The 26,750-nt window shown below is 40.4% G+C and overlaps 2 protein-coding genes across 2 annotated transcripts in view; one reads left to right on the top strand and one right to left on the bottom strand.

The window, feature by feature from the left end:
- Positions 1 to 2,123: 2,123 nt before the first annotated feature.
- LOC139219140 (cystatin) lies at positions 2,124 to 5,558 on the bottom strand. Its single transcript, XM_070850942.1, has 5 exons — positions 5,468 to 5,558; positions 5,027 to 5,277; positions 2,817 to 2,968; positions 2,600 to 2,701; positions 2,124 to 2,374 (listed from the first exon to the last, which is right to left on the bottom strand). The coding sequence occupies exons 2-5, from the start codon at positions 5,109 to 5,111 to the stop codon at positions 2,279 to 2,281; spliced, it is 435 nt and encodes a 144-aa protein (XP_070707043.1). The 5' UTR covers positions 5,112 to 5,277; positions 5,468 to 5,558; the 3' UTR covers positions 2,124 to 2,278.
- Positions 5,559 to 8,797: 3,239 nt separating this feature from the next.
- il11ra (interleukin 11 receptor subunit alpha) overlaps positions 8,798 to 26,750 on the top strand; it is a 37,482-nt gene continuing 19,529 nt past the window's right edge. The window contains exon 1 of the mRNA XM_070850455.1: positions 8,798 to 8,902. The gene's annotated coding sequence lies outside the window, so the exon portion shown is untranslated. The remainder of the gene's footprint in view (positions 8,903 to 26,750) is intronic.

Here is a 26,750-nt window from a genome sequence, read left to right as displayed (position 1 = left end):
CAAACTGCAGTGAAAACAATGAGCTGCAGTCATTCTCCCCTATTTGAAGAAAAACCTCCTAAATGGCCATTTATGGCCTTATGAGCCCGTTGACCTGCTTTAGTGATTCTAATAACTACCAGCGACCGGCAGTACGACATCTCCTAAAAATGTGCTGATAGCAATGTGTGTTTTTCAGACTAACACATTACGTATTACTTGTTTTCTTTTGACTGGAGGCATGAATGAATTATCAGCACACAAAGATTGATGTACATGGCATGACATGGCATTAGATGGCAAATAAACCGCACAATGAGCTCACGATCAAAGTAATAATGAAAAGTTTTTGATCCTGAGCTGTCTAATACAACAAATAAATGTGGGTCTACTAATATAATAAACAATACTCCAATGCATTAAGAACATATAGAATAGTCTTAAATTGACTTACGTCAAACACTGCGTTCTCACGGCAGTATGTTAGTTGTAATGTTACTTTGTGTCTGCAGGTGCGACCACATGAGGAAGGTACCTGATTTTTCTCACCACAGATGTTCAACACATGTTATCACACAATAGCTCTCCATGTTTGGTAACCGAATCATCTCATTTTAGGTGTGAGGGCCAAGGAGCCTTACTGTTTAGACATAACTACAAAGGTTCTGGAGGCAAATAAAGGTACACTTGATGAATCCAGGGAAAATGTCAATTCTGTATCCTCACCCGCTCACTTATATCTGTGCCAATCACCGTAGTCCAAGCATGAATTTGTGCATGTCAGTGTGACATATACACCAAACCTGTCTCTGTCAAATCTGTGTTTTACTGCGCTGTAGGTGTTGGTCCTCTGTTGGAAAAGATGGAGGGCGGCAGGGAGTTTCTCTGTCTGTGTATGGCTGCCTTGATCACGGGATCATTCAGCATGAGCTGCTCCGTGCACTTGGCTTCCACCATGAGAACACTAGAGGTGACAGGGACCAGTATGTCAGGATCAACTGGAAGAACATCCCAGCAGGTGAGATCTAAGTCAAAATGCAGCGGCACACTTGCTCACAAAATATGAAGTTCTGACCTATGAATTGAATAACTGATATTTAATTAGAAAGTTTTTATTTTTTGTATCATTTATGGAGCTGAGAACACTGAGAACAGCTGAGACTTATGACACTTATGAGACTGAAAGGCATGTAATTAAACTTTGTTTTATTGTGATGTAACTTTTTGAAAGGATCGAAACTCCTGCAACACTTTAAGTGTAAGGAACATCTTCACTGTATTGTATTGGTGTAAAGGTGTTCTTCATGCTAGAGGTGTTGCTGGAGCTGTTACCCTTTTCTCAGTTCACCCTAGAGGCACATGAGAAATTTCTAATCCCTGTGCCAGGAAATTCCTAACATGTGTCTTCAACTTTCACAAGATGGACACCAACAACTACGACTATTCCTCTGTCATGAATTACGGGAGGTAACATCTCCATGTCATTATTAGAACTACTGTTAGTGAGACACTATTTAGTTCATTTGTCTTTTCATATTGTCAGTGTCCTGCAAACCATTTAAATCTGTATTATTAATTTATCATCTATTTTGGCCACTTAGGGGCATCACAACAAGTTATCAAAGCAATACTGATATATTATTGCTGTTAAAGCAGCACACAGTGAAGTAGTAAAATAGTAGCAAACAGCTGCCAGTGTACACGTCCAGCAATCACAGGGTAATGTTAGTATTCATTTGAAGTTGCCTGGCCAATGTAAGCCATACAGTAGTGAGTCTACTTTTAGTCTAAAAAGAGTTGGGTGATGATTCTATGTGCCTTCAACACTACAAGCAACGCCTTTCACGTTACACATTGTCATTCAATCCATCGGCGAAGTAGAAACATTGAAAACTGGAGAATTAATATTTCATTTTTAGCCCTGCATGGGTTTTGCAGATCCCTTCCTTCTTGGCATGTGAGCCAAAGATCCTGAAGCCATGATATAAAAGTGTAAGTGACTATTTTTGTTCTCTTTGCACAGACAGTACAGAAAAGCATGACATGAATAATAACACAGATAATAATTGTGATTATTATGGTATTATGGCAACAAAAATATACTCTTGGTCACCTTTTCTAAACAAATTTTATTGAGACCATGATCAGTGTTATGAGCTACACCAAACCACAAATCTACCACTTAAAATCAGCTGCAAAACATTTATTCAGAAAAAAAAAACATCAACACCATATCAAAATGTAATAAGCTAGTTAAAGTTATAGAGATAAAATATAAAAAGTTCAGCCTATTGAAAACTTAAGGCTTCTCCTGCAGCTTTCTGCACTTGTGTTCCTGCAGCTCGTGTTTGTTGTTGCGGGGGTTGAAAGACACCTCAAAGTGGCACTTCACATGCTGCGGAGGGGGAAAGAATAACAGTTATACAGGAATTGGGAACTCTAACGAACTGTAAACGGCAACAGGTCATTTTCAGCCTTTGTATCGTGAACAAATATGAGACAGAAAGGGATGAATGCAGTGTAAATGTTGAGTGCAACTCATGGAGCTAACGCTGGATGAGGCCTTATATTTACACAGGTGGAATAAAGAATTATGCTGAGTTGAACATAACTTCTGTACCTTTCTCTCAAGACTGCAGCTGTTCAGGTCATGGTTTTCAGTCTTGAGACACTTGGTTTTTCCCAAGATTGCGTCGATCTTGAAGTTGATCATACTGGTCACCTAATTCGATGAGTGGACAGAGGACAGGGCTATCAGACGTTGTGACACTATAACAGCATTGCACAGCGGTGACGAGGTGTGCTGCCTGTGAGTTTTCCGAAAGATGAAATCTAACCTGAGTCTGAGCAGCAGTGATGGAGACCAGTTTGAACATCTTCTTGCTCTTGGAGTTTGTGTTGAACATCTTCACAGCATATCTAGCTGCCTCCTGAACCTCAACTGACTCTGGATTCCTCTCAAACCAGCCACCCAGGAGAGGCACTTTTTCTTTGAGCAAATTAAACACAAGATACATGGTAAATTTCACATAATTGCGTGATGGTTATTGATGGGCAAAGAACCATTAAGTGAAATGTACTCTATGTTGTCAGGAAAACAACAGACCTTTTAAGTAGCACAGAAGGAAAAACTGAAATCCACACTTTCCACGAACTTAACCATTTTTGGACAAATGCACCCATACACTGACTCCAGCTGCACTCCTACATACACATACACATCAGTCAACTATTAAGTGTTATGATTATGAATGTTCCCTTTGGGCTTTTTATTCTGTTTGGGCTTTTTCTTCACTGAAAATGTGTTGCTTTGGTCCAGAACATCAGTCAAGGACTTGGAAACTATAAGACCACCAATCACTGGATTCGGCCAATTTCACGCTAATGCTTGTTTTACACTGCCAAACCAAGCCTCAATCATCAGGCCAAGAATATAAAGCAGGTTTTCTCAGGAAAAGAGAAGGAGAATCTAGAGGTAACAGTTGCAGCTCTTGTACCTCGGGTGGCCCAGCCAATCAAAATGATGCTGGTCTTGTTGTTGTATTTATGGTTTTGTTTTATGCAGTTGTAACATTTTTTAGCCACACCAATAGTGATGTAGCTCTTGGGATGTCAATTATTATTATCCAGGATGAATTATTCTAATGTTAGTGACGCCATCAAGTTAACAAATTTAATGCTAAGTAGCACGGCTCATTGTTTACTTTCTCATGCAAATAATTAGAGCATGCATCTAAATTGATTTCAGTTTAGTTTCAGGTGGATGTCAAATGACAATGAAGCATTGGCTGAGGAACCTTTCTTAGCTGAATTAGGTGTGGATGGTGCGTTGTAGTCCAACAATACATCAAAGCCATGATCAAGGTGTAACAGACAACACCCAGGCTCTCCCTCCATATCAGATTTAAGATTGCTCTTTAAAGGCACGTTATGAAGATTCAGAAAACAAATAATGTAGGATCAACAATGACACCATTATGTAAAATGTGTCTGTAAATAGTAAAACCAACACCGTCTTTTCGATTGCTGTTGCAGCTCCTATCATTTGCACTTTTTAATATATCAAGAGTACATTTATAATTTCTGTTTAGTGTTGCAGCCTGCCTATGAAGGCTATAACGTTTTTTCCCTGTGGCACTAAAATATGCTGTATGTTTACATATATACTTGGAATCGAACATACAGTTTGCTACTGTACTGCTTTTATGCGTTGAGCATTGACAGTAAATGCAATGGACAAATCAGAGCCAGCTAGTCACAGTTAACTCACAGTTAATCCATTTCACCAACAGAGGCCACTAATATCGGAGAAATTTGGTGAATGGGCACTGAGCCGCCCCGACAAGTAATTTTTCATTCCCAAACCGAACTCCATTCTGCCAAATGAAATAGCATCTGACCAATGACGACTGTCTGACTGCCAGCTAAGCCAAACTTCCTGACTCACTCTACCCGACCAGACAGCGGTAGAGAGTCACCGTCTACAGGCTGAGCAGCCTACATAAATGAACAACTTATTTTGCCATTGCATCACACAGGCACGCAGTTTATGCTTACAGTTTGCTGCTGTCCTTTCAACCATACAACCGGCCCTCTGTCACCTTTTTTATGTGCTGGTTGGCTCTACAGAAGTACGGTGCATTTACCATTTACTTTTCTGTTCCTAGCTTTTTATCTCTGTAGCTAGTTGACATTTGATATTGATTAAGTCACGTAATGACATCAGGACAGTATGATAAGCAGCTGGAACTAAAGATACATATCCTCTCAGTCCAAATCTGCTTTGGGGAAAATTCGCTGCCCATTAAATGAATCTCATGTTATTAATGTGTTTGTAGCTTTTGTGATGAGTCTGTTTCTTGATGGTTTTTTTAGGTAAAGACTCAATCAATCACTTTCATTACCACTTTTTGAAAGTGATATGAAAAAGTCTGTTCCCCTACAGAAACACAGTCAGTTTATCCTCTGTCTTAACATTCCTTAATCTAGCTTGCCTCTTTTTATCCAGGTCCATGTACACATATTTCTCATCCGTATCAGTACTTACTTGTTGTGATGACTTCCTCCACAGGCTGATCTGCCATACACAGCTGGACGATGGCAAATATCAGCACTGACAGCGGGAGAGACATCTTTACTTGTTAACCACCACCAAGCTTTGCTGTGAGCTTCACAATGGAAAGACCACTGAAGAAGGAATCTCCAGAAAACGATGTCAGATGAGCAGAACTCTTTCCTCTGGCGGAACCAATTCCAACTCACAGACGTCCTACAGTGTTTGCAGCAGAGTGATGGAGTCTGGATTCAAAGAGAAAGCAATTAAAAAGGGAGAGACAGTGAAGATAGATGTCTAAAAGAGCGAACTTTAAATAGTGCAATAGAGCCCGAAAGTGATTAAAAAAAAAATGACAGCTATAGAAAAGGCCACAAAGAGAGAAACAACAGTACAACTGTGCACCTATGTGATGCTGAAAAAATAGGACTTCACCTAGTGAGTGCTGGAGCAACAGTGAGCCAGACTGAGAGAAATAATGTGAGAGAGGAGGAGAGAAAGAGGGAGTGTGTCATTAGTGAATGGCAGTGGCTGTTCAGCTTTTAAGCTCTGGCATGTTTAGCAAGCCTGTGAAGACCACACCCACCCACTGCCTGGCAATGACGTCGTGTAGGGATTTAACAACCATCAGCGGCTTTTGTGTGTGTGTGACACAGAGCGTGTATGACACCGGGTAGGTGGGAGGTTCTGGCGTGGATGGGTGTCAGATGTGTGCCATTGTGTGCATGCACTGATGTGTCTGTGCTTTTTGTGCGTTTGCATTCATGTGTGTTTTGTGGGTGTGTAGCCTCCTTATGTCACATGTCTATGTGACTGTGCGCGTATACATTTTGTTGGCTTGAGTGAATGAGGCACTTTTGTGGAGATCTGACTCAAACTCAGTTGGTTAAACCTGCTATGAGTCACTGATAAGGACCACATCAGCATCAGTTCTAGGTACACCAACATACTGTCCAGAACATTTGTTATCATGTGATAAAGAGTTTCAACTTCACCTATAGCAGTGAATAAATGCACAAACGTCAGCAAGTGGAGCTGAGTGGAACTAATGAACTGGATGTCCTCGTAGTGTGGGTCCTCATTTATAAAGATGAGGCTGACTGACACACAGGAAGGGCACATGACAACTACCTCATTTTTTTATTTTTATCTTTTTATGGGTGAGGTTCTGGGTCCAGGTGATGGAGGTTTGTCCCACTGAAGTAAGACATATCGATTCCACTAAGGTAGCTCATTAGAATAGAACTAAAACTACAAAAAAAAAATTGTTGTGTCTATCTATTGTGTCTTATCAGTAAACAGGTTCAAGCAGGAAAAAAGAAAAACAAATCTTATAGATAAAGTTGGGGGAAATAACCGAGTTCTCCTGAGGTTGCTTGTGCTAATGTGCTGATACGGTGTGAGTTAACTCCACTCCTGTTTCAATTCCAGTATGTAGTGTGTCAAAGTGCCCAGCAGGGGGCAGCAAAGGTTTATCACATAATGCAACAGGTGGTGGAAAAGGTGAAATTACTGCAGTTCCATAGTCAGAGAAACAGTTGGGTTTCATAACAGAAAAGTTTGAACAAGAAGTGTCAGAATGTAGAACTTTAAACAAGGGCACTGTATAAACGAGTCCATTTAGGATTTTGTCAGACAGTGAAACATCATACTATTAAAAATATATGCTTGCCTTGCAGTTAACAGGAATTCCAAAATGTTTTAATGACTGTGCTAAATGGAGAAGAGGAAGATTATTTACTCTCAGTAAAAAATGTACAATATGCATAATAGAAACAGAATCACAGTTGTTGATAGGCCATGAAACCCACAATCATGATGCACAAGTATGCAGACACGCTCTGATAACAGAAGTGGAGGATACACAATTTAGAGGTGGAAGCAACATTAACAGAGATAGCTAAATGATATTCAAAAACAAACTCCTGACAGCTGCGGCAGAGGAAGCATAGATAAAGACAGGTGGGACAAAGGATTGGCAGATGGGAGCAGACTGACAGGTACGTTGGCACACGCGGTGAGGCAGATGGACGGCCAGATAAACTCAGTGCCAGACAAAAAGAAAAGAACCATGCATATGGACAAAGAGTCAGAAAACAAGGATCAGATGGAGTCCAGTCCAACAACACCATAAACTACAGCACAAGAATTCATTAAAGATGTATTTAATAACAAATAACTTCATTGCATGGGTATTCTAATCCGAAATATTTTAAGAGAGTGTACAAATACAAAAATGTGTGTAGATACAAATCAACATGAAGGAAGACAGACGGTAAAACTCTCTCTCAGGCCTGGCTGGCATTCTCTGCTCTCCTGTTCCCAATGAGACGCATTGTAACTCTTCCAAGCTGCAACTGACGGGTCAGGGTCAGTAAGGGGGTGGCTGCATTTGTTCGAATTGGAAATCCCCTTTTTCAATGGAATTACTGATGTCAGTGTTGTTTTCCTGATGAGTGGACTGGACACCAACTGCCACAGTTTTTCATCCAGATTGTTCTTGTCCAGTCTGGCCAGGTCAAAGGTTACAGTTAGCCCTCTTTACATGTTCACAGCCTAAGACAGAGTACACAGCTTCTGGTACTGTGTACTAATGTAATTGTTTTTTAACGGACGTATAAGTCGTTAAATGTACACTTTATATGCATTTAATTGAATTGAATGTTTCTTATATCATTATGGCAATCAGACTGTACTTTTTACTATGCTTCATATTTTGTATGTGATGTGAAAAACAAGTACAATCTTCAGTGATCATGTGAGACAGAACACTCTTAAAGTATAGGCTGAGTTGCCAGTTTATTAGGCACACCTGCACAAATAAATGGAGCCCAACATGACAGCCATAAGCCTTTGTGAAGCAGAAACTCCTGAGTGTCTGTTGTCACTGTATCAGAGAGGTGCTGATTCTATCCTGTGGTCACTCTCAGGCTGCGGTGTTCAATGGGACTGTGCCACATTGACGGATGTGTTTTTCCACCTCCATTTACATCCATGAGGAAGGACGAAAGGTCACTGCTTTGGATAATGAGATGTTACCATCGCCCAATTTATTGTCTGATTAAGCATAGAGCACTGGGACCATTAATGGATTTAATGCGTTTCTGTGTCACACAACAACAAAAAACAAATCCGTATGTATCTCATGAGGTTTATAACTCAGCTGGATAACTGAGTAAAACCTGGAAAAGCTTGTTTTACTTCCATTATTTTTATTTATTCATTTATTTAGTATGTTTTTCTTTTTTTAAAAAAACATTTAAAACATTTTTTCTCTCGTGTCTCTGTGGCAAACTGTGGCAAAAACTCCCCATAAAAAAATGGCATATAGTTGGATTATTTGAAATTGATTCAAATCAAGTATTTACTAATTTGAATAGATTTGAATTTAATAAAAAAAAATCCAATGAAATAAAATAACAGTCAAGTAGTAACTGAATCACTGGTTTTAGCAGGTTAACACTGCATAAATAGTTTCAGCAAAAACTACAAGTGCATTCATTAAACTTAATCTAAGAAAGATGATGATAAAATATCCACGCCACCATAATCCTGTCTGTGTTTCCACATTCCTCAGCCCTCTGACCTGGGATCAGCTGTGACAGCTCAGCCCTCATAATCCCTTTACAGTTAGGACCCGCCCACTCAACCGGCTGATTGACAGCCGGCTCCACCAACGAGGCGACGGCCGACTCGTCTGGCCTCCTTCCTCTCCTCCTCCCTCCTCCCTCCTTGCCCGACTTTGCTGCTCCTCTGCCCCGCTAGTCGGTCTCTAGTCTCTCCGGGGAGCCGAACAACAACTCGTCAAACTCCCAACCATGGAAGGCGACAACATAATAATGCCAGTTTGACTCGGGGACATTTTCCAAGGTGAGGTTTGAGATTTAAACTGTTCAAAGCGGCGAGGAAGCAGTGAGTCCGGGGGGGAGTGGGGGGGCACGCGGACGAAAAGTTTATCCGCCTCACTCCACGGGACGGGAGGGAACACACAGGAAATTTACTCCAGTGTTATCCTCAGTGGGGATGTGTCATGTTGTTAGCTTACATGTTGGGCTCACTTTAGCTCATGTGCCACCCTGAACATTTGTTATTCACCGTGTCTGTTAAAGTTCAAGCCTGCAAGTCCACCTTTAATACTGTTCTATCATGCAGTGATATAATTATACTATCTGCTGAACCAGGTGTGTGTGTGTGTGTGTGTGTGTGTGTGTGGGGGGGGGGTGTCTTACCTGTGGCTATGTTTTGGGCTTTTGTTGGTCAGATTTGTAAGAAGAGAGTGGCAGCACACAAGCAAAGCACAAGATGTTACTGGAGAAATTGTTCTTCATTTAAAATGAGTTGCACTGTTAAAATGAATGAGCTGTGTTGATTCTGTGGGAAGTGCTGGTTGCTGGTGGTGTTAATGTTTGTGCAACTCTGTGTTGATTGTTTTTGGGGGTTTTTTTCATGGGGAAAGTTAAGACAAAACACTGTTGCTGCTTTGGCTTTCATTGACAGAAACACAGTTGGCTGTGTACAGATGAAACGATGAAATCATGAGTCACCCAGAAGCAGTTGTTGATGTTATAAACAGTATTAGTTTGCATCCGCCTCTCTCTTTTTGCTTATTTATATGCAAAATTGCAGGTCCAGGGCAACCGTAGTAGTTAATGCACTGGGCCCACCATTACAAACAAGTACTGTATGAAGACAGAAAGAGTGGGTGAGACAGTGGGACGGGGTTTCGCTACAGATGTGCATTCCTCCCGCAAGTGGAGTGATCAAGCCTTAAAATAGAGCTCAACAGGAATGCAAACAGACCGAGCAGAAAGACGGAGCCTGGGGGCGTCTCAGGAGTACCAGAGGAGAGGTAGGTGGGAGAGGGAGAGCAGAGAGGCCAGAAAAGAGCTCACTTTTTGCACAAAATTAGCTTAATTTGTTGCTCTTTCTCAAGCGTCTCCCAGTTTTAAGCAAAATGTGGGTCAAAGTTCAAGCTATGAAGGAGGGTGCCACTCTTCTTTGGCTTGAACACACTAAGAAAAGTCAAGGTGGAAGTTGTTTAGGAGGAAGATTTAAATGTGGGATCTGCGTCCTTGCATCACCATGTAACACTGTACTTTGCGTACCAGTGGCAGAAGTTGAACCTTACCCACAAATCCTGTGATGTGACGTCAGTGTACTCTCCTGTTTATCCAACTGTGATGCTTCAAAGATATGATCCAGTGAAAATATTTAATGCTGTGTGGAGCGCATGTTGTAGAGGGCACTGACGGAGACGCTTATTCATGCAATCAGACGTGGATTTCAGTTTTGAATCATCATGTAGTTGGTTTAGTTGGTTGAAATTACACATTTGATATGCATCGGCTGGGTCATAATGCACGGCTGTACTTGTGTTTGAAAGCCGAGCTAAAGTAATAATTAACCTGTGTTTTGGTGTCTCAAGAATCAAGCTGTAACCATTTCTGTGTCAAATAATTTTACTTTTACAATTCATATTTTTAACATATTTAGAATATAGAATATTTTAACATTTCTGGCAGGGAATTGCGGATCTTAACACTTATTCCGTGTTGTTTTAAATGCTTTTAATCTGTTGTAATAAACTCAGAAGTCGGCTTGTTCATTGCAGAGGAGTCATGATCAATTTGGTATGTGTGGCTGTCTTGCGGGTGAAGTTGGCCCCATCACATTTGATTCTTTGATTCAGTTACAAGAGAGTTTACTGTCAATGGATTTAATCTCACAGACTGGGTGGCCTGATCAGAAAGATGTTTCATTATTTGATCTCTGGCTCGTCAAATTCACAATATGTTAAAGAAAGCTGACTTTGAAACCATCTAGCAGAACATCAGCTCCTCCACTCCCCTGAGCTCTTTACCGCTGGGAAACTAAATGCACACATGAAAAATGAGCGACGTAGCAGACACCTTGCTGTTTGCCTCTGGATTCCCAAATCTTCTTTCTCAAAAAAGGAAAACTGGAGCGTATTTTAGCTTCACAAACATTGTGACCAAAAAACCTGTAAAAGAGATGATTTAGAAATGCACTCCGTGAACAGATGTGTTCTTTGGCCCCAGGGGCTGCAGGGATATCCAAAAAAGAAAGGGAAATCCAAGGTGCTCATATTTCTGAGAACAGTAAAATATCTTATTTCGAGCATGGCTGACATCTACACATTTTACCACCCCTGTATCACATCAAGATAAAATATACAATATTGCTTTATTATCTGTAGTTTAGTCAAGGTGGAGGCTTAAGATGACTCTGTTGTAAAAACCTTTGAATAAAAAGGTTCTTCACTAGAACATGTTTATCAAGGGAGTTACTGCTAAGTATGTGAATAACTTTTAAGGGTGAACAAGCAGTTAACTCACACGAATGCAGAGAGAGGAGTTAACAATTAGAGGCAATGATTTAACCTTCACCAGCTCTATCAAAAACCTTACATTTCGTCTGTCATGAGTCCAAAACGATTGGACAACGATCTAGTCTAACTATCTCCTTCAGTCCACTTTTTGGTACAGTTCGCTTCAGTTAAACTCACCTCCAAACACATCGTTCTAATTTGAGAAAGGTGCTGTTATTCAGCTTGCCCTCTGCTTCGCCTGATTCCCTGCAGACGGCTGCCACTGGCAGTCCAATCTCTGCGCTAGCTCGGGCCAAAAACCACATACGCACACACATACACACAAGTATGCACAGGCTCCTCTTCACCCAGACCTTCACACACACTCATGCATGCACATATACATGCACAGGCACCAACCCAGACGGCACGGTACTATTGTGCATACACACTCACATAATCACAAGCACACAGCTATACTGGGTCCAAGCCTCCATACTCTCTTCTCCACACTCATATTTCACTAGTCACACACAGAGGGCCCATGGCAATCAACTTTAAATTAGAGAGAAAGCTGCTCCAAGAACTTGAGTGCTGCTTGCCAGGTCTGAGGCCATACTGTTCTTGGTGTGTGTGTGTATCTGTGTGTGTGTGTGTGTGTGAGACAGAAAGAGCCAGCTCTTGATATTAAACCAACTTTGAGGGGCCTAGATTGGGGTGTTTCTTCTCCTCTGTGCTGCTGTTCATGCATTTTCTCCCCACTTGTACTTAGCCAGAGCTTTGCTCAATTGTTCAGTGCATTTGAGGAGTTTTTCTGCTAGCAAGAGTTGCAAGTTATTTAATCCCAAGCTGGTTTGTTCATTTCTTGCTCAACTATGATTGTCTAGACTTGCTACAGTTCCCACAGACCCAAGCCACTTAACGTGGGCTTGACCTTGTGGCTTGGAGCTGTTGCTTCTTTTGAGAAGCACCAATAAGTGCACTAATAGTGCTTTGACAGTGAAGGTGTGATATTTTCTATACAAGAAGAGGTATGCTCCTTGCACAGCTCTGTCTGCTCTAAAACGCTCCCTGTATGATGGCGGGATGATGATAGAATACATAATGGCAGCTCTGCAAAGAAACCCTATACTCACTCTTTCATACATGGGACTTGATGCCAAACATCTGAAGTTTGCAGCATCTGTTTTAGATAGAGCGACTTATTTTGCCAGCAGACTCCATTTTTAACACTGGAAAACAACTATACACATCACATCATCTTCATTTGCCCTGTATGGGATGACTCCTGCACTGTATAAGACCAAACCATTCAAGATAATTTCATCATGACAATGTTCAACTGGGCAATTTTATTTTGATATTCCACGTAATGACAAAAGAACCAGCAACGTCACATTAATATTTAGAACAAACCTGTTAATGAGTATGATAGGGTTTTATTGCAAGCTTGTTGCAGAGCAGAAAACGGCTCAGTATGGATGTATAATTAAGATTTCTGTGAGCAGGGCAGTCAGCATCTCCTTCCTCCTTCACTCTTCCTGTAAAAATGTTGTCTTTGGCACAACAGTTCAAGGCCAAATGAAGGCATCATATTTGGAGACTGTGTCATTGTGGACGATGGTGCGTTTTTGTCGCCTTGTTTAAAATTTGTTCGTTTAACTTACCGCGCCATCACAGCAGCTGTAAGGGAAGAAGCTGCAAGAGTATGAAGTTGCACTGGTGTAATGGATCAATTTCTAAACAGGGTGAGCTCAAATTTGTCTCTAGTTTATCGTGCCCTCTCATAGCAATCATACATTTGTTAAAGCCATCTTAATACACAGTAGTGGTACTACCTACTAAAACCACCTTTTACGTTATTTCAGCACTCCTGTCACACATGTAGGCATAGATGTTGACTTGTCAGACCGCCTGCGAGGCTGCTGTTTGTTTGCAAGAAATGAGACTGCAGTATGTGGAGTAGTCCTCAATTATATTCCAATTATTATATTGATTGTTAAATGTTCACCAGTAATGGACAGTGGCCAGAAACCCTAACTGTGACCCTATTAATCTTAATCTGATTTGATCACCTTCATCCAGCCACAAGATCAAGGAGGCCTTGAGGAAAAATGCATCCTGAGGAAGCCAGCACAGAGGACTGGCTGATGCCGACAGCTCCACTGTATGCTTATCACTCGCTGGGGTGAATAACCGCGAAGCTCGGCTGTAACAACATGCACGCTCAGAAAATTCCCTGGAAAGATAAATGTTGAAGAATGTGCTTCCCTTCCATGCAAATGTGCTTGATGAACCTCTGGACCTCTATAGGCTCACACAGCAGGAAACTATAACATTTTTGGCCACCGTGGAAGATAAATCTAAAATTTGCTGACTTCTTTCAAGGAGAAGTGGTCGTGTGAGGTCTGTGTACGCCTTTCACTGTTTCAACATACCAATATCTCAAAAATGAATGAGCATATGGATATGAAATTTGCTGTGCACTTCTGACATATTGCTGCAATCATGCCAGTGAAAGCATCATCTATTAGGATAGCCATATATTCTGTAACTACTCTTTCCAGTACCGTGTTGACTGTGAAAATACAGCTAACTGGGGAGATTATTAAAGCTTGGCAGGGTATTTGTCTGTGCTGGAAAAACACTCTATTGATTGCTTTGGTATAAAATTCTACCTCCAAATCATGCGTGGTTACTTGCCAAACCAGCATGAAGAATACTGTGGATTGATTTACAAGCTGCTGTGGCAAAAATGTACCAGTATTTTGGCTGCTTGGTGTTGACTCCCACCCTGCAGGTGTTCATATTTACCGTCACTGCCTTCCTGAAAATATTCTGTTTGTGAACCTGATGTCTGACAAGAAATGAAAGCAGTTCCTCAGCTGAGCACATACATCCACCATCTTGTTATTTGAAGAGGTTCATTAATGCAGGCTCGCTTTGCCATCTCAGCGGGGTTCATTTTCAGAGGCAGATAAGAGACAAGAGAGAAATGCAGCTCTTATGTTTGCTGCTATTGCTCAGTGCACTTAGTGTGATGACATGGTTTCATGTCTGTCTCCATTACAGGTTAGAGGACGTTGTGACTTGAAATGGAACTGTGCTTCCACATTTATTAGTGAAACAAATAATCCACAGTGTATCCAGAGTATCATTGTCATATTTCTCTCAGATATATGGGTTTTGTGAAGTGCATGTCAGTGGTAATTAGTACCAAAACAAGTGCTTCCACACTATTAAGGACACATTGTTTTGGAAACTGTAATCAATAATTCCTTAAGTGTGTCTTGTAGGCAGCTTGTGCCAGGTTTGGACAGACTGAATAACATCTGTTCAGGCTCTGAAGACACTGTGAATGCTGGCTGTGAGCCAGAGAGGCTCCAGCATGATTTAACCGTAGACTGTGTGGATAATTCTGAGGCTTTGAGAGATAAAGTTGGATGAGATAAAGGATTGAGTCATTGGCTTTAAGGGTGCAGGTTCTGACATGGTGTCATCACCTGCTGCTGAAACTCATGGATGATCCCTAACTGTGGCATTATTGGCTGAAAGGGGATTTGCTGGTGTGTCTGTGTATGGTCATGTTAAAGCACATTTGTTGACTGTATCTGTGAGTGTAAATTTTGTATGGTTGAATATATCTTGTAAAAGCCTGTAGAAGAGGAAGAATCATTTCTGAATATGCAGACCATATCACTTATTTATTTGTATTATTATCTGCATGGGATCTAGTGATACTTGTGTCCTTTGAAAGCAAAAGATTGTCTGGCGAATAGAGCTGAAAGAAGTAATTGATCAGCTGATCAACATAATATTGAATCAGCAGCTGTTTTTATAATTGATAAGTTGTTTCAGTCATTTTTCAAGCAAAATTAAAAAAATTCACTACTCAATGTGACAATTTCACGCTCATTTTGCCTGATTATTTTGGGTTTTTGGACTGTTGGTCACATAAAATAACGACAAAATGCTTAATTAATTTGAAGTGATTTAGAAATGTTACAGTTTATTCATTATGTCTTTATTTTAAATTGCACTGTCAATTTTGATTTGGAGATAATGGCCCCTCTGCTCTAGTTTAGGAGTGTATTATAAAAATAATCTAGCAGTGCTTTGCTTGTTCCTTGACTTGAATGTTTGAGCCTCACTGTGCAGAGTGCAGAAAACCATAAAAGGCACTAATTAGTGTCCAAAGGAGAGTATTTGTAAATGTTTTAAAACATGTCTGGAGGGGATCTTAAACTTAAAATAGTTATTTCTTCGTCATCACATTTTAGTATTAAACACATTTTAGCATTGACTGTCATTAGAGCCACATTAGACATGGAGATGGATGGCAAAGTTTGCAGATTTATATGGATGTTGCATGGGAGAGTAATTCATATACTGACATGAAAACACACTGAACAATTGCTTAAAGAGACGTCTAGACCATGGAGCTTGTTTTTCATCCTGTGCTTTACTGAATAGATGAAAACAAGCTCTGATGCATTCAGTTGTGCTGACTAAGTGCAGAAACTAAAAGGAGGAATCTAGACGAGAGGAGAGAGGAGTGTAGATGGTTGGCACACACTAAAAACACTCCCGTTAACCCTTTTACAAGACCTTCAGCTCACTGGCTAAAATGTAGTGGTGGGTATTCTGGGTTTTAGATGCCATGCTTTGTTTTAAAATGTCACCACTCATCTAGATACCTCAAAGTGTGAGTTTAAAGACAGAGAAGTATGTGATGCTGTTGATACTTTCAGTGGACCAGGTTGTGTTCACGTGTTTGTGCTTCAACAAGGCGACTATTTTTACTTTGGTGGTCATACATAATTGACATGCTTGTCTGTTTGAATTAATGTGACAGTCAGTTATAAGGTAGCAAAATGTCTCTGGGGTAGTAAGCCTGCGAGCCTCCGTGTGTCTGTATGTGTGTGCGTAATCTTGTTGGTATGTCTGTGAAAGGTAAGTATGAACACACCTTTTCTATTTTCCATCTCTTTTTCCTCTCTTTTGGTTTTGTTTCTCCCTCACTCTTAACCTCCTCCTCTTCCTCTTTTTTTTGTTATTGTTTTATTTACTCTCTGTCTGTGTCTGTGTGACACCATCACTTTCCCTCCCTCCTGGCCTGTGCTGTGTTTGTTGTCTTTATGGAGTGTTAGCAGTCTTCAAGCAGGATAAATGGGTGTTATCGAGCATGATGATCATATCTGATTTGGCAGGCAGGTGATAGAAAGAAATGAGAATAAAGTCAAGATTACACTAGAAATGCTTCTTGGATGAGTGCATGTTTATGCTGCAGCTCCCAGCGTCCGAGTTCTCTTATTTTGCAATAGCTGTTTTTTCCTATCATCAGTATAGAAATCAATTCTAATGAAAACTGATGTGAAGTAGTTTCAGTTGGCTAAAACCATGGCGTCAGACAGCTCCCAGCAACACCACGATGATGCATTCTGTGTAACACAGACAGGAAGCTTGAAAAACTAATCTGTGAGGAGCACACCTACATGGAGATCAGTCGTTCTGTGACAAAACCTGAATACATGTTAATGATCAGTGAAATGTGGCTTAATATGTAGTTACAATCTGCAAACAAAGTACATATTGATACCAGATGTATACAGGGCCTGTGTATCATCTCTGGGTGCCATCTTGTGCACTTGTGTACTGTAGTTGTAGTTTAGGTTCATTCAAATTTTTGTATAATTCTACGTAAAAAAATGAAGCTGTTTGGGTGCATTCTTTAGATCAAGAGTCATTTTTGTCCATTTATGTACATTTCAAGTTTCTTGTAAATTGTTCTTAGGAATGTTGAACTGAAAAGCGATGTTCGCCTAAAATAAGTACTTTGTCTTTTCTGATGAATTAGTATTAAAAGAAATATTGCTTTTTAATGTAGATTACTGAATTAAGGTGTAATGAATTGCTTTACAATTTAAGCTGATTACAATTGGTCTAAATCCTGAGATCTGAGCTCACACTTTATCAGATGTACCTTAAACTGTAGGTCACAGTTGGCTAAATATGGCATTGTCTGGCGGCTGCAGTTTATTGGGATTTTTTTTCAGCCAAACTGAACGGCCTTTGGAGCACAGTTTTATTGTCAGTGTTAAGGTTGGTTGGAATGAGTCAAGCAGCCAGCGCTGACATCGGTGCATTTCAAAAACACTGCTCAGACATGAAAATCTATCCTACAATAGATCTATCTACAATCTACAATAGATAGATGGGTACGACAAGTGATCCTAAGCATCTGCTTTGTTTTTCCAAATGCCTGGTGTAATTCATCAGAGTGAAGTTGTCAGTAGATATCAGTCAATAAATATGGGGCATGCACCAATCCTTCATTCATCATTAAATCCATCCAACAATACATTTGACCGAGAAAATGTTGAACATATTTTGAATGAGACAAAATATCACATCGATCACTAGAAAATAATGGTGAGGAGACACAGTCCTGCATTAGATAAGCATATTTGATGACCATATTGACCCTGTTTAGTTGAATGAGATTTATATGGATGGTTTATCCTGGGTCAACATTGAGTTGGATAACATTACAGAGAGACAGCAGCAGCATGGGAAATAATGTGTCTTACCTTGATTATCTGTAAGAGCGCTTCCATCCACCTGTTTTTATGCTCATTTTCACTTTAAGCTTTTTTTTTATTAGAAATGCTGAAATCAAGACCAAATAGCCCAAATATCCAAAGTGAGTCAATTGAATTAATGTGCTCCTTCAAAGCCTCAGATTATCTCACTGAATTTCTAAAGTTCTAAACATGCAGTGAATATTCTATTAACACATATTTGGTAGAAATTGAAAGTCGTGGAGTTAAGATAAAGTTTAAGCTGTGAGGTCAAGCAAACCTTTTTCTAGTTTGATATTTAACTCTGAAAACCTCCCTCCCTCTGATACTGCCTCTGATCTTTAACCAGCTTTTTAATCTGTCTCCTGGATCACTCAACACACACACACACACACGCGCGCACACACACAGACACACACACAGTTTCTCAGAATCAACAAACTTTGAAACCATATCATGGTGGTGCACTGTAAATCAGTCTCCTATCTGCCTTACTATCTGAAGCTAGCTGGTAGCAGCCAGGACTGTGCACCGTGGAGCAGAGCCAAATGCTCAAATGAGTCTTTCTCTTTATTTCTCATCCATTTATTCTGAAAGAAACATTGTTAAAGTTTGTGTTGCATCCTGCTTCCAGCAAGTAATTCAGACAGTAATGAGGTTGATGACTTTTTTCTTGCAGAGGCCTTTCTGTTGATTAAAATCTAACCCACTTAGCGTGCTATATTAGTTCTTGTGAAATATGTCTGCTCTGCTGTCTGGTTTTGTCTGAATAGTCACACTGTAGATTCTGCAGTGAACAGTGCAGACGAGCTTTTTTAGCATTCAGCCTGACATATCCAGGCTCTGTTTGCCCCACTGAATAGTCCTAGTGTAGATCCTGCAGTGTGCCCTGCAGCTCGGCTCTGCGTGAGCATGTGTGTTTTGCCTCCGCCTGGTGTGCAGCATATGGGGGCTGTTTGCTTTACTGCATTTGTTTTGATTTTTTTTTTTCTGGCCATTTTTAATGGTGGTATACAGTTGATGTTTGAATGGCACACCAGTGCTAGCTTGTGTAGGCTAGCACTGTTTTTTCAAGTGCATGGGCCTGCATCTGAATTGCTTTGGGATTTTGGCGCCACAAAAATGTCAGAAGCAATGAAAATAAGATTATGTCTCTACTATACAAGCTTGCCTTCAGTACATTGTACTCTACAATGTGCAGTTGTTCTGCTTTTCTCTTTGCTTTTTTCTGCCCCTCTCATCTCCTCCTCTTCCTTTCATTTTTGCTCCCTCTTCTTCCCCTGTCCTTTTCTATCCCCGTTCCCTCTATTTCTCTCTCACTTTCAGTTCCATTACTCAATCTGCAATGAATGAAAAATGAGCAAATCCCAAATGTAGAATGTAGGATTTAGAAAGAGCAAATCACATGGAGGAAATTACTCCCTGTGGTGAGATGATAGTAGTTCATGCTTATAACTTATTTTTGTGTTCACCCAGTTGAGAAGAGAAAACATGTGACGTATCATAACTATAAACATAACAGCACAATATGTACCAAAGTGGGTAATCCACAAGATTTCTCCTTTTCCCCCGATGTTTCCATTTGGTTTTGATTGCGTCCTTTGGCGCTAAGAGCTCATTAGCTTAGGTTGCTTTTAGTTTTTGTCTCTGTGTCGGTGTGAAATCTCAATGCATCACATACTTACCAGCAAGTGAAGAACAGGTCAGATTCATAATCTTGATTTATTCTTTGAGCAGATTGCTCTTGATTTAATCCAAATTCTGCCAGGTGTAGAGAGTTAAGGTAAGGGCCTTGTAGGTCTCTTAAACGAGGTCTTTGTCTTTTGCCAGCTCTTCGGTTAAATGAAAAATATGTTCATGCATCTCAGATATCATTGGTCACTCAGTAGTTCCGTATTTATTCCGAACACACTGGACATATAAAATGTATCAGTTCCTGTTTGCCATTAGATTATGACCATGAACGACCCGCCATGTGTTTACTTTGGAACATCTGGGTGTAAATGTTTTTATGAACTGTGTATACATTGAGTGTAATGATGTGTTTATATAAATTTGTGACTAGCAGGATGGATATTTTCCAATATGAAAATGTGGATTGCTTGAAGATTATTCTGTATCTCTGTCTTTTGTTTCCAGCAGCATTTTTGAACAGACAGTCAGACAGTAGTAATCAAGAAAGCATGGCTTTCCCATTTTTATGCTCTCATAGGATTGTTTTTTCCTCTGGTTTGCAGTGTGCTGTGACTGGAAGTTAAACTCACTGTTTCACTGTGCACTTGTGTATAGTTGAACAACCAATGAGGTAGATTAAGGACAGATAATTTCACTGTCTGTGGTCACTCTGTCTCTCACTGTTTAACACACGTTTGACTCAGCTCCTGTCTCACCTTTTTTCCAATCTCAGTAGGTCCACATATATCTTGTTGTCTCATCTACCTGTTTCTTTTCCATTCTGTTACATACTAAACTTACTTCCTCTTTTTCTCAACATGTTAGGACAGTCAGTCAGCCAGCCAGTCGGTAGTAATGGGCAAAGCATGGAGTTCCCAGCAGAGTGACTCATCGTTCTAGCTAACAGGGGTCGTGTGTGTGTGTGTGTGTGTGTGTGTGTGTGTGTGTGTGTGTGTGTACAGCAGGACAGTCAAGTCAAAGTGTGTGTGTGTATGTGTGGGTGGAATTGGGTTGAAGGGGCCGGTGTGTGTGCGCGGTGTATATGTTTCCCATGTTTTTCCTTCCTGCTGAACACATGGTGAAAGCTCTTTGTGTTAAAGGTCATCTGTCGGTGAAAGTCAAACATACATAACCCAACACACACACACACACACACACACACAAACACACTCACATCCAATATGGTGACATGAAGAAAAAGTCTTTATATTAATCTATTTTTCAATCTTTCCCACGTAACTCTTTAGAGTTTAACAGGCTTATGGTATAGTCACTTCATGTCTTGGAGGAATGGGAATGCCACATGTTGTTATTTTCAGAATCAATCAGGCTACTACGATTTTTTTTCTGCACAAATTGCGTCAATCAAGGCTCAAAGAGAGGATAATGTGTTTTTAAGTATTTCAGCTGTCTTTTTTTTCTTCACTGGACACTTTATTGGAGCATGACAGGCGCTGTCTGACATTAAAGGATGCTTTGTGTTTGAACTTATTGTAATGACAAACTGCCAATGTGAACATGTGACCGTATTATATTGAAAGACAACCCAGTTGATCATATTTTTGTGTATCTTCATATGTGTCTCTACTCAGTGTTGCATAAAACAGCGATCTCCAGCTATCTGTTTCATGTCTTTATAATTGCTCCCAGCAGTAGCATGGCGCCAGTCAATTGTACATGGACGCGTATTTGCACACGCGCGCGCACACACACACACACACACACACACAGTAATACACAAACTCATACTGCAGATCATCAGAGGAGTGCGGCAAAGCAGAACTGGGCAGAGTTAGTTGGCTGGTCAACCTGCTGGCTTATTGACTTGGAGTTTGGTACAGCTATCATCAGCTGTGTGTGTGTGTGTGTGTGTGTGTGTGTGTGTGTGTGTGTGTGTGTGTGTGTTTCATGCATTTGATGTTGGGTTTTTTTACGGCTCTGACAAGAAGCCATCAGCTGACACATGGCTGATCTAACTATTGCGGTTACAATTGAGCTTTTTGTTTGGTTAACAAAGAAAGCATATGCAGTTGTTTTAGCAATAGAATCACAGTTCCACAATACTAAGTAGATTATAGACAAAACGTGTCGTAGTGTCACAAACCCTTCTTTTTGATGTGCCTCCTCTCCGTCTTTGGTCTTTGACTGTCTTTGTTTCTTTTTCTGTTTCTGATGAAGTGCTGGCTGTGCCGGGCCAGTAATTGATCACACAAAGATTTGTGTATGTGTGTCTGTGTATGTGCCTGTGGCTGTGTCTGTCTGTGTGTAAGGCCTTGTTGGATAACAGAGAGCAGATGTGGGTGGGTAGGTGGGTGTATGTTTAAAGAGCCTGTCATTGGCTCATACAAAGCAGATGTTTGTTGGGCCATCATCTTCTTCTGGCTACCAGCAGCACTGATTCAAACCATTCTGCTGCATTTCAGGGACTGAACCAAACAGCATAAGTTAAACTCATGATATAAGAACATACATGATCACATAAATGCAGTCACACACTAGACAGAAATTAGTCAGAACATGGTGGTAAATGCATTGGCACATGTGTAGGTCAGTATACAGATGACTGGGAGTCTTAACCAGGACAGTATCGCTATGGAATTTTCCAAACCACAGTTATAAAGTGCTGCGGTTTACGGTAATATTCTGGTGCTGCCAGCTGACTCCAGTTGAACATAGTCCAAACAGTTAAGCATAGTTAAACACAGCCAAACATGTTGAGAGGTGAGATCACTTTCACAGATTTTGTTTGTGGAAAACTTTCCTCGGTCACCTTTTTGTTCTTGGTTCATTTAGATTTATTTTATACATTTACAAGACAACTGGAGCTTGTAAACAGATGTCACCAGAGCTTTTGCTTTTCTATATCTGGTTTGGTTAACATTCTTAGTCCTAATTAACTGCACCTCAGTCTTTGTGAAAGAGCCTCAAGTGCAGTTTACTGTTAGCCAAACTGTGCTACTACAATTAATCCCACTAGTGCAGCTAGCATCTTCTGTTTGGTGAATAGCAATTTGAAACCAGAGCTGGAAGAGCCTCTCCTATCATTTACAGCTTGTATTTGGATGTAGTCGTGTATTGGGGTGTTTCTTGGAGGGCAGTCATGGTGTTGTACTGGGTTGGACACACAAAAAGTGCCTTAAGTAGTTGTGTAACAAATGGAAGAGCAGAGCTTAAGAGAAAAGTTGAAGCCCAGTTTACTTTCTCACCTACACACGTCTGGCCAATCACAGGGTGAAGTGGGTGTGAATGTTGGATTGTCAGTTTGGAAAGAAAATGGACAGAAATTGTGCAGCAAATGTTGAACAAGGTGTGGGGGGAGGGGTTTCCAGAGCTATTCAAATGTGCCTTCAGAGCCTGGGAATAGCCACACTACATTTCCGACAGCATCGCTTTATGCAAAAGTAGTTATGTCAAAAAAGATAATGGATAATGTACAAGCACACTTGGGTTACACAACATGGATTAATAGGATGGAGAATATAATTTAAAACATCAGTGTAAAAACGGTATCCTAAACTGTGATCACCTTATATAACTCAAAAAATCAGGGACGCAAAAAATAAATGTTGCATTTTGGTGTGAAAGCTCTTAGTCATTCATCTCAGAGTGTACAAGCAGTGTGTGGCACAGGTTGACCCTAAAACTGTGATACCCATTGAGCCATGAATTTTGTGACCGCTACACCTGTGGAGGAAGGTTTGCCACAGCTCATGTGAGCAGCCAAGAGGTTGTCCAGGAGAACATCTGTTTGGCCACTCTGTTTGTGGTGCTTTGGCTGTCTTGCAAGACTGCTAGAGGCACTGAGCTGGAACAAAACGTCTCGTCTTATATAAGTTGTTATAAATGCAATTTATGAAGCTGTTTACTGAGCGAAAGAAAAAAGTTGGACATCTCGCTCAAATTAACGTTCTCTTAAAAGTTCTCTATAGGGCACAAAAGTAAGCAAACATTGTTTTGTAATCTGTGAAGAAAAAAAAAAACTGTTCTCCACTACCTTGCAAGAAAAATGTGTCATCTTGTACATCATCTGAACTGAGCATACTATGCCTTTCCATAGGCCTCACCATGCTGAGGCCCATTCTGGTAGAAATGACTAAGCCTCCTCAGCTAATTCGTGAAGCAGTATTGGTAATGTTTGTTGAGTACATAGATGCCACTAGGTGACTTAAGAGGTCGGCTGAATGATTAATTTGGATGTGGGGTTGTTGTTCTTGTCACGTCATTAAAGTTGTTCTATTGTTATAGGTTTCTTTGCATATAAACTCAATTTTGTGTTAAACATTTGCTCTTTTGGTGCAGTTTTACAGTAATAATATGACAAATGTTACATCCTGCTGCAGGTTCTTTAATTCATGTTTCCTCTGCCAGGTTTCTATTTTGTCAGGAGATTTTGCTCCGATCCTCTGTGGCTGGCAGTGTGACTCTTCAGATCTTTCGTTTTCTTTAGCACTGTGGCTCTGGTGATGTTTACATGGTGTTTATTATGTCACTGTCTGGCAACATGAAGTGCTCATTTTTCAAAGACCCCTCCTAAGCAGTTGAATATAAGCGCCTCACACTTGCACCATGCAGGAGATTGAAGGTTGCCCGTCTGTGGTTGGGGTTAAGCGTTGTAATCGAGTACAGTTCACACCTTTTTTCAACTCTTCCCTCTACATCATCACATATCTTTAGGCATAACTCTTTAACTCTGCAAAATGTAATAAGTCACCAAATGTCCACTCATTTCCTACAGAGGAAAGAGGAACTACCAGAGAAATGATCAACAGGCTTGGCTGAGAACTTCCAACATCAGCTAAACTTTTGTTGGTCTTCATTTATCAATGGCTCATTTCATTTCCATACTTCCTTGTTTCCTTGCAAAAACATTGGCCCATTCTGGCAAGTTCCAAATGGATTTCAATGTGGAACTGATGTTTGGATGAAAGTTACATTTAAATAATGAGCTCTGAAATTATTTTAATTTTTTTATTTCAAATGATGCCACCTAGTACAATTTGGTATTTGGTTTTTATGGCTGCAATTTACTATATTCTGGTCTATAAAATGTCAGAAAATAGTGAAACAATTTCCCAGAGCCCCAAATTACTTCTTCAAATAGTTTTTCTTGTAAGAGAAATATTGACATAGTAGAGATGAAAGGAAATTAACAGCAGCAAGAATGGGTTGGCATTCTTCTTAATTCTTGATTTGTCATCAAACTGTAAAAGCTTTAGTGAACCCAGCAGGATATCCGTTGCATAACAGAACTGTTGAAACAGGACAAATCAGAGATCTCTGTGTGTGTGTGTGTGTGTGTGTGTGTGTGTGTGTGTTGGTAAAACATTCAGTTCTCCATGTAGAATTCCCATGGATTTACAATCTTTTATACACATGCATGTGCACGATCACAAACACAAATGTACCTGTATACATTTATGTTGGTGTAACAGACAAAGGGATATGTGTGTGATTTTGTGTGTGTGTGTGTTTAGTTTATCCCTCACCCCATTCTGCTTTTCAGTACATGTTTGTTTATACGTGAGTCTGGCTTCAGTATTACAAACTTGTATGCAAGCTGGATTGTGGTCTCCATTCATCTGTGTGTGTGTGTTTGTCTGTGTGTGAATAGCTGGCATATGGTAGCCATCTTGCCCTGGCGGCAGAGCTGGAGGAAATTCCAGCGTTGTAGAGCTAAGGCCAAGGTACAGCCCCCCCCAACACACGCACACGCGCGGCACAGTACAGGTTTGTGATACTTGTGCCAGGCACTCACACACCAAGTGATATTTTTACTTTTTGAAAGAACTAACAAATTGATGGAAAATTCTGCTGTCGAGTCCAAAGCTGTTTTGTATTTTCTGATTGCTTAACATATAATTATTTAAACAATATTCTCACTCACACTGTCTCTTGCTTACACACTCTCTCCCTGACACACACTCAGACCTTGGTCTGTGGATTGGCTGGGTGCTATCTCTGTACACACATGGCAGCCATTACTCCTTGTGTGTTTAGGCTTGGTCAAAAGTTGGAAGTAGGCCTAGCAGCTCGACCAGCAGCCCGACCGCTAGATAGGGCTGGCAAGGTTTCGATTCTGTAGGGTCTGTTTTTCTGTTTTCAGTGCTAACCATGGTTTAAAGTATTTGTACAGGCCAAACTATCTTCCATTAATCATGGTTGGAGTTATTGCAGAAGTCCACCTTTTATATATTTAACCTTGCAGTCTTTATAATGGCTAGTGTCAAAATCCTCCATTATATTGTGCATTGTTCCTGCTGTAGCCAACAGACAACATTTAAATAACACGCATTATAATATTACCATATTGTTATTATTAAGAGTTGGCAGAAAGCAGATAAATAATAATATTGAGTGATTGCCCAACCCAGGGTCATTGCTTTGTTTGAGTTAAGGAACACTAATAAACAGCGTATGTTTGAAGTCGGAGCCTTAGCCTTAGTCAGAAATCTTAATGGAAGCCTTGCAAGTGTGTATAACATGTTGTGCATATCTTCTTTCTTTGTCTCTGACCTTTGTCTGTATCTCCTTCCTAGCTTGACAGATATTTCCAGTGAAGCTTTGCCCCCCTTGGTAACAGATTTCCTCTGCTTATCGTCTTTTCTTGTCCTCCTCAAGAGCACGACCTCTCATTTTTCCACTTCAACTGTTTCCTTATCTCATGTGCACTCTTGACCTGTCCACATTAGATGATTTTGATTTCAGAGCCTGACTCAACCTCTCTCTGCCTCTGCCTACTGGATACTAATAACGCTTATCTTTCTCTCTGTTATCTTTGCTGTCTGTGGCTTTCTTCCTCTTTGATTGAAACACTCATTAGCTGTTGCTTGGATTGCTGTCAGCTCACTCGGTTGATCAGTTTTCGTGTTGCCTTACACTGAATGTGCCAGACTGTGGCGTCCAAATGGAGCAGTTTGGAAAAACACCAAACATTAGGCCCAAGTGTTCATCAGATTATCCTGCAAGGTGACCAGGCTCAGCATGGACACGTTGGTCTTTCTTCGTGCTTAATTCTTCCACTGAGGCATATGTAGTTAAGTGGGGAAATAAAAAGAGTGAAGAAATAGAAGTTGTATTTGCTTAAAAAAAAAGACATATGTTAATATTTAACTTGGCAAAAAAAATCTCTAGAAAT

This window comes from Pempheris klunzingeri, chromosome 19 (genome assembly GCF_042242105.1).
Source record: "Pempheris klunzingeri isolate RE-2024b chromosome 19, fPemKlu1.hap1, whole genome shotgun sequence".
Classification (NCBI taxonomy): domain Eukaryota; kingdom Metazoa; phylum Chordata; class Actinopteri; order Acropomatiformes; family Pempheridae; genus Pempheris; species Pempheris klunzingeri.
The sequence above is the reverse complement of the archived record's forward strand: the minus strand, read 5'-3'. Positions and strand labels throughout refer to the sequence as shown.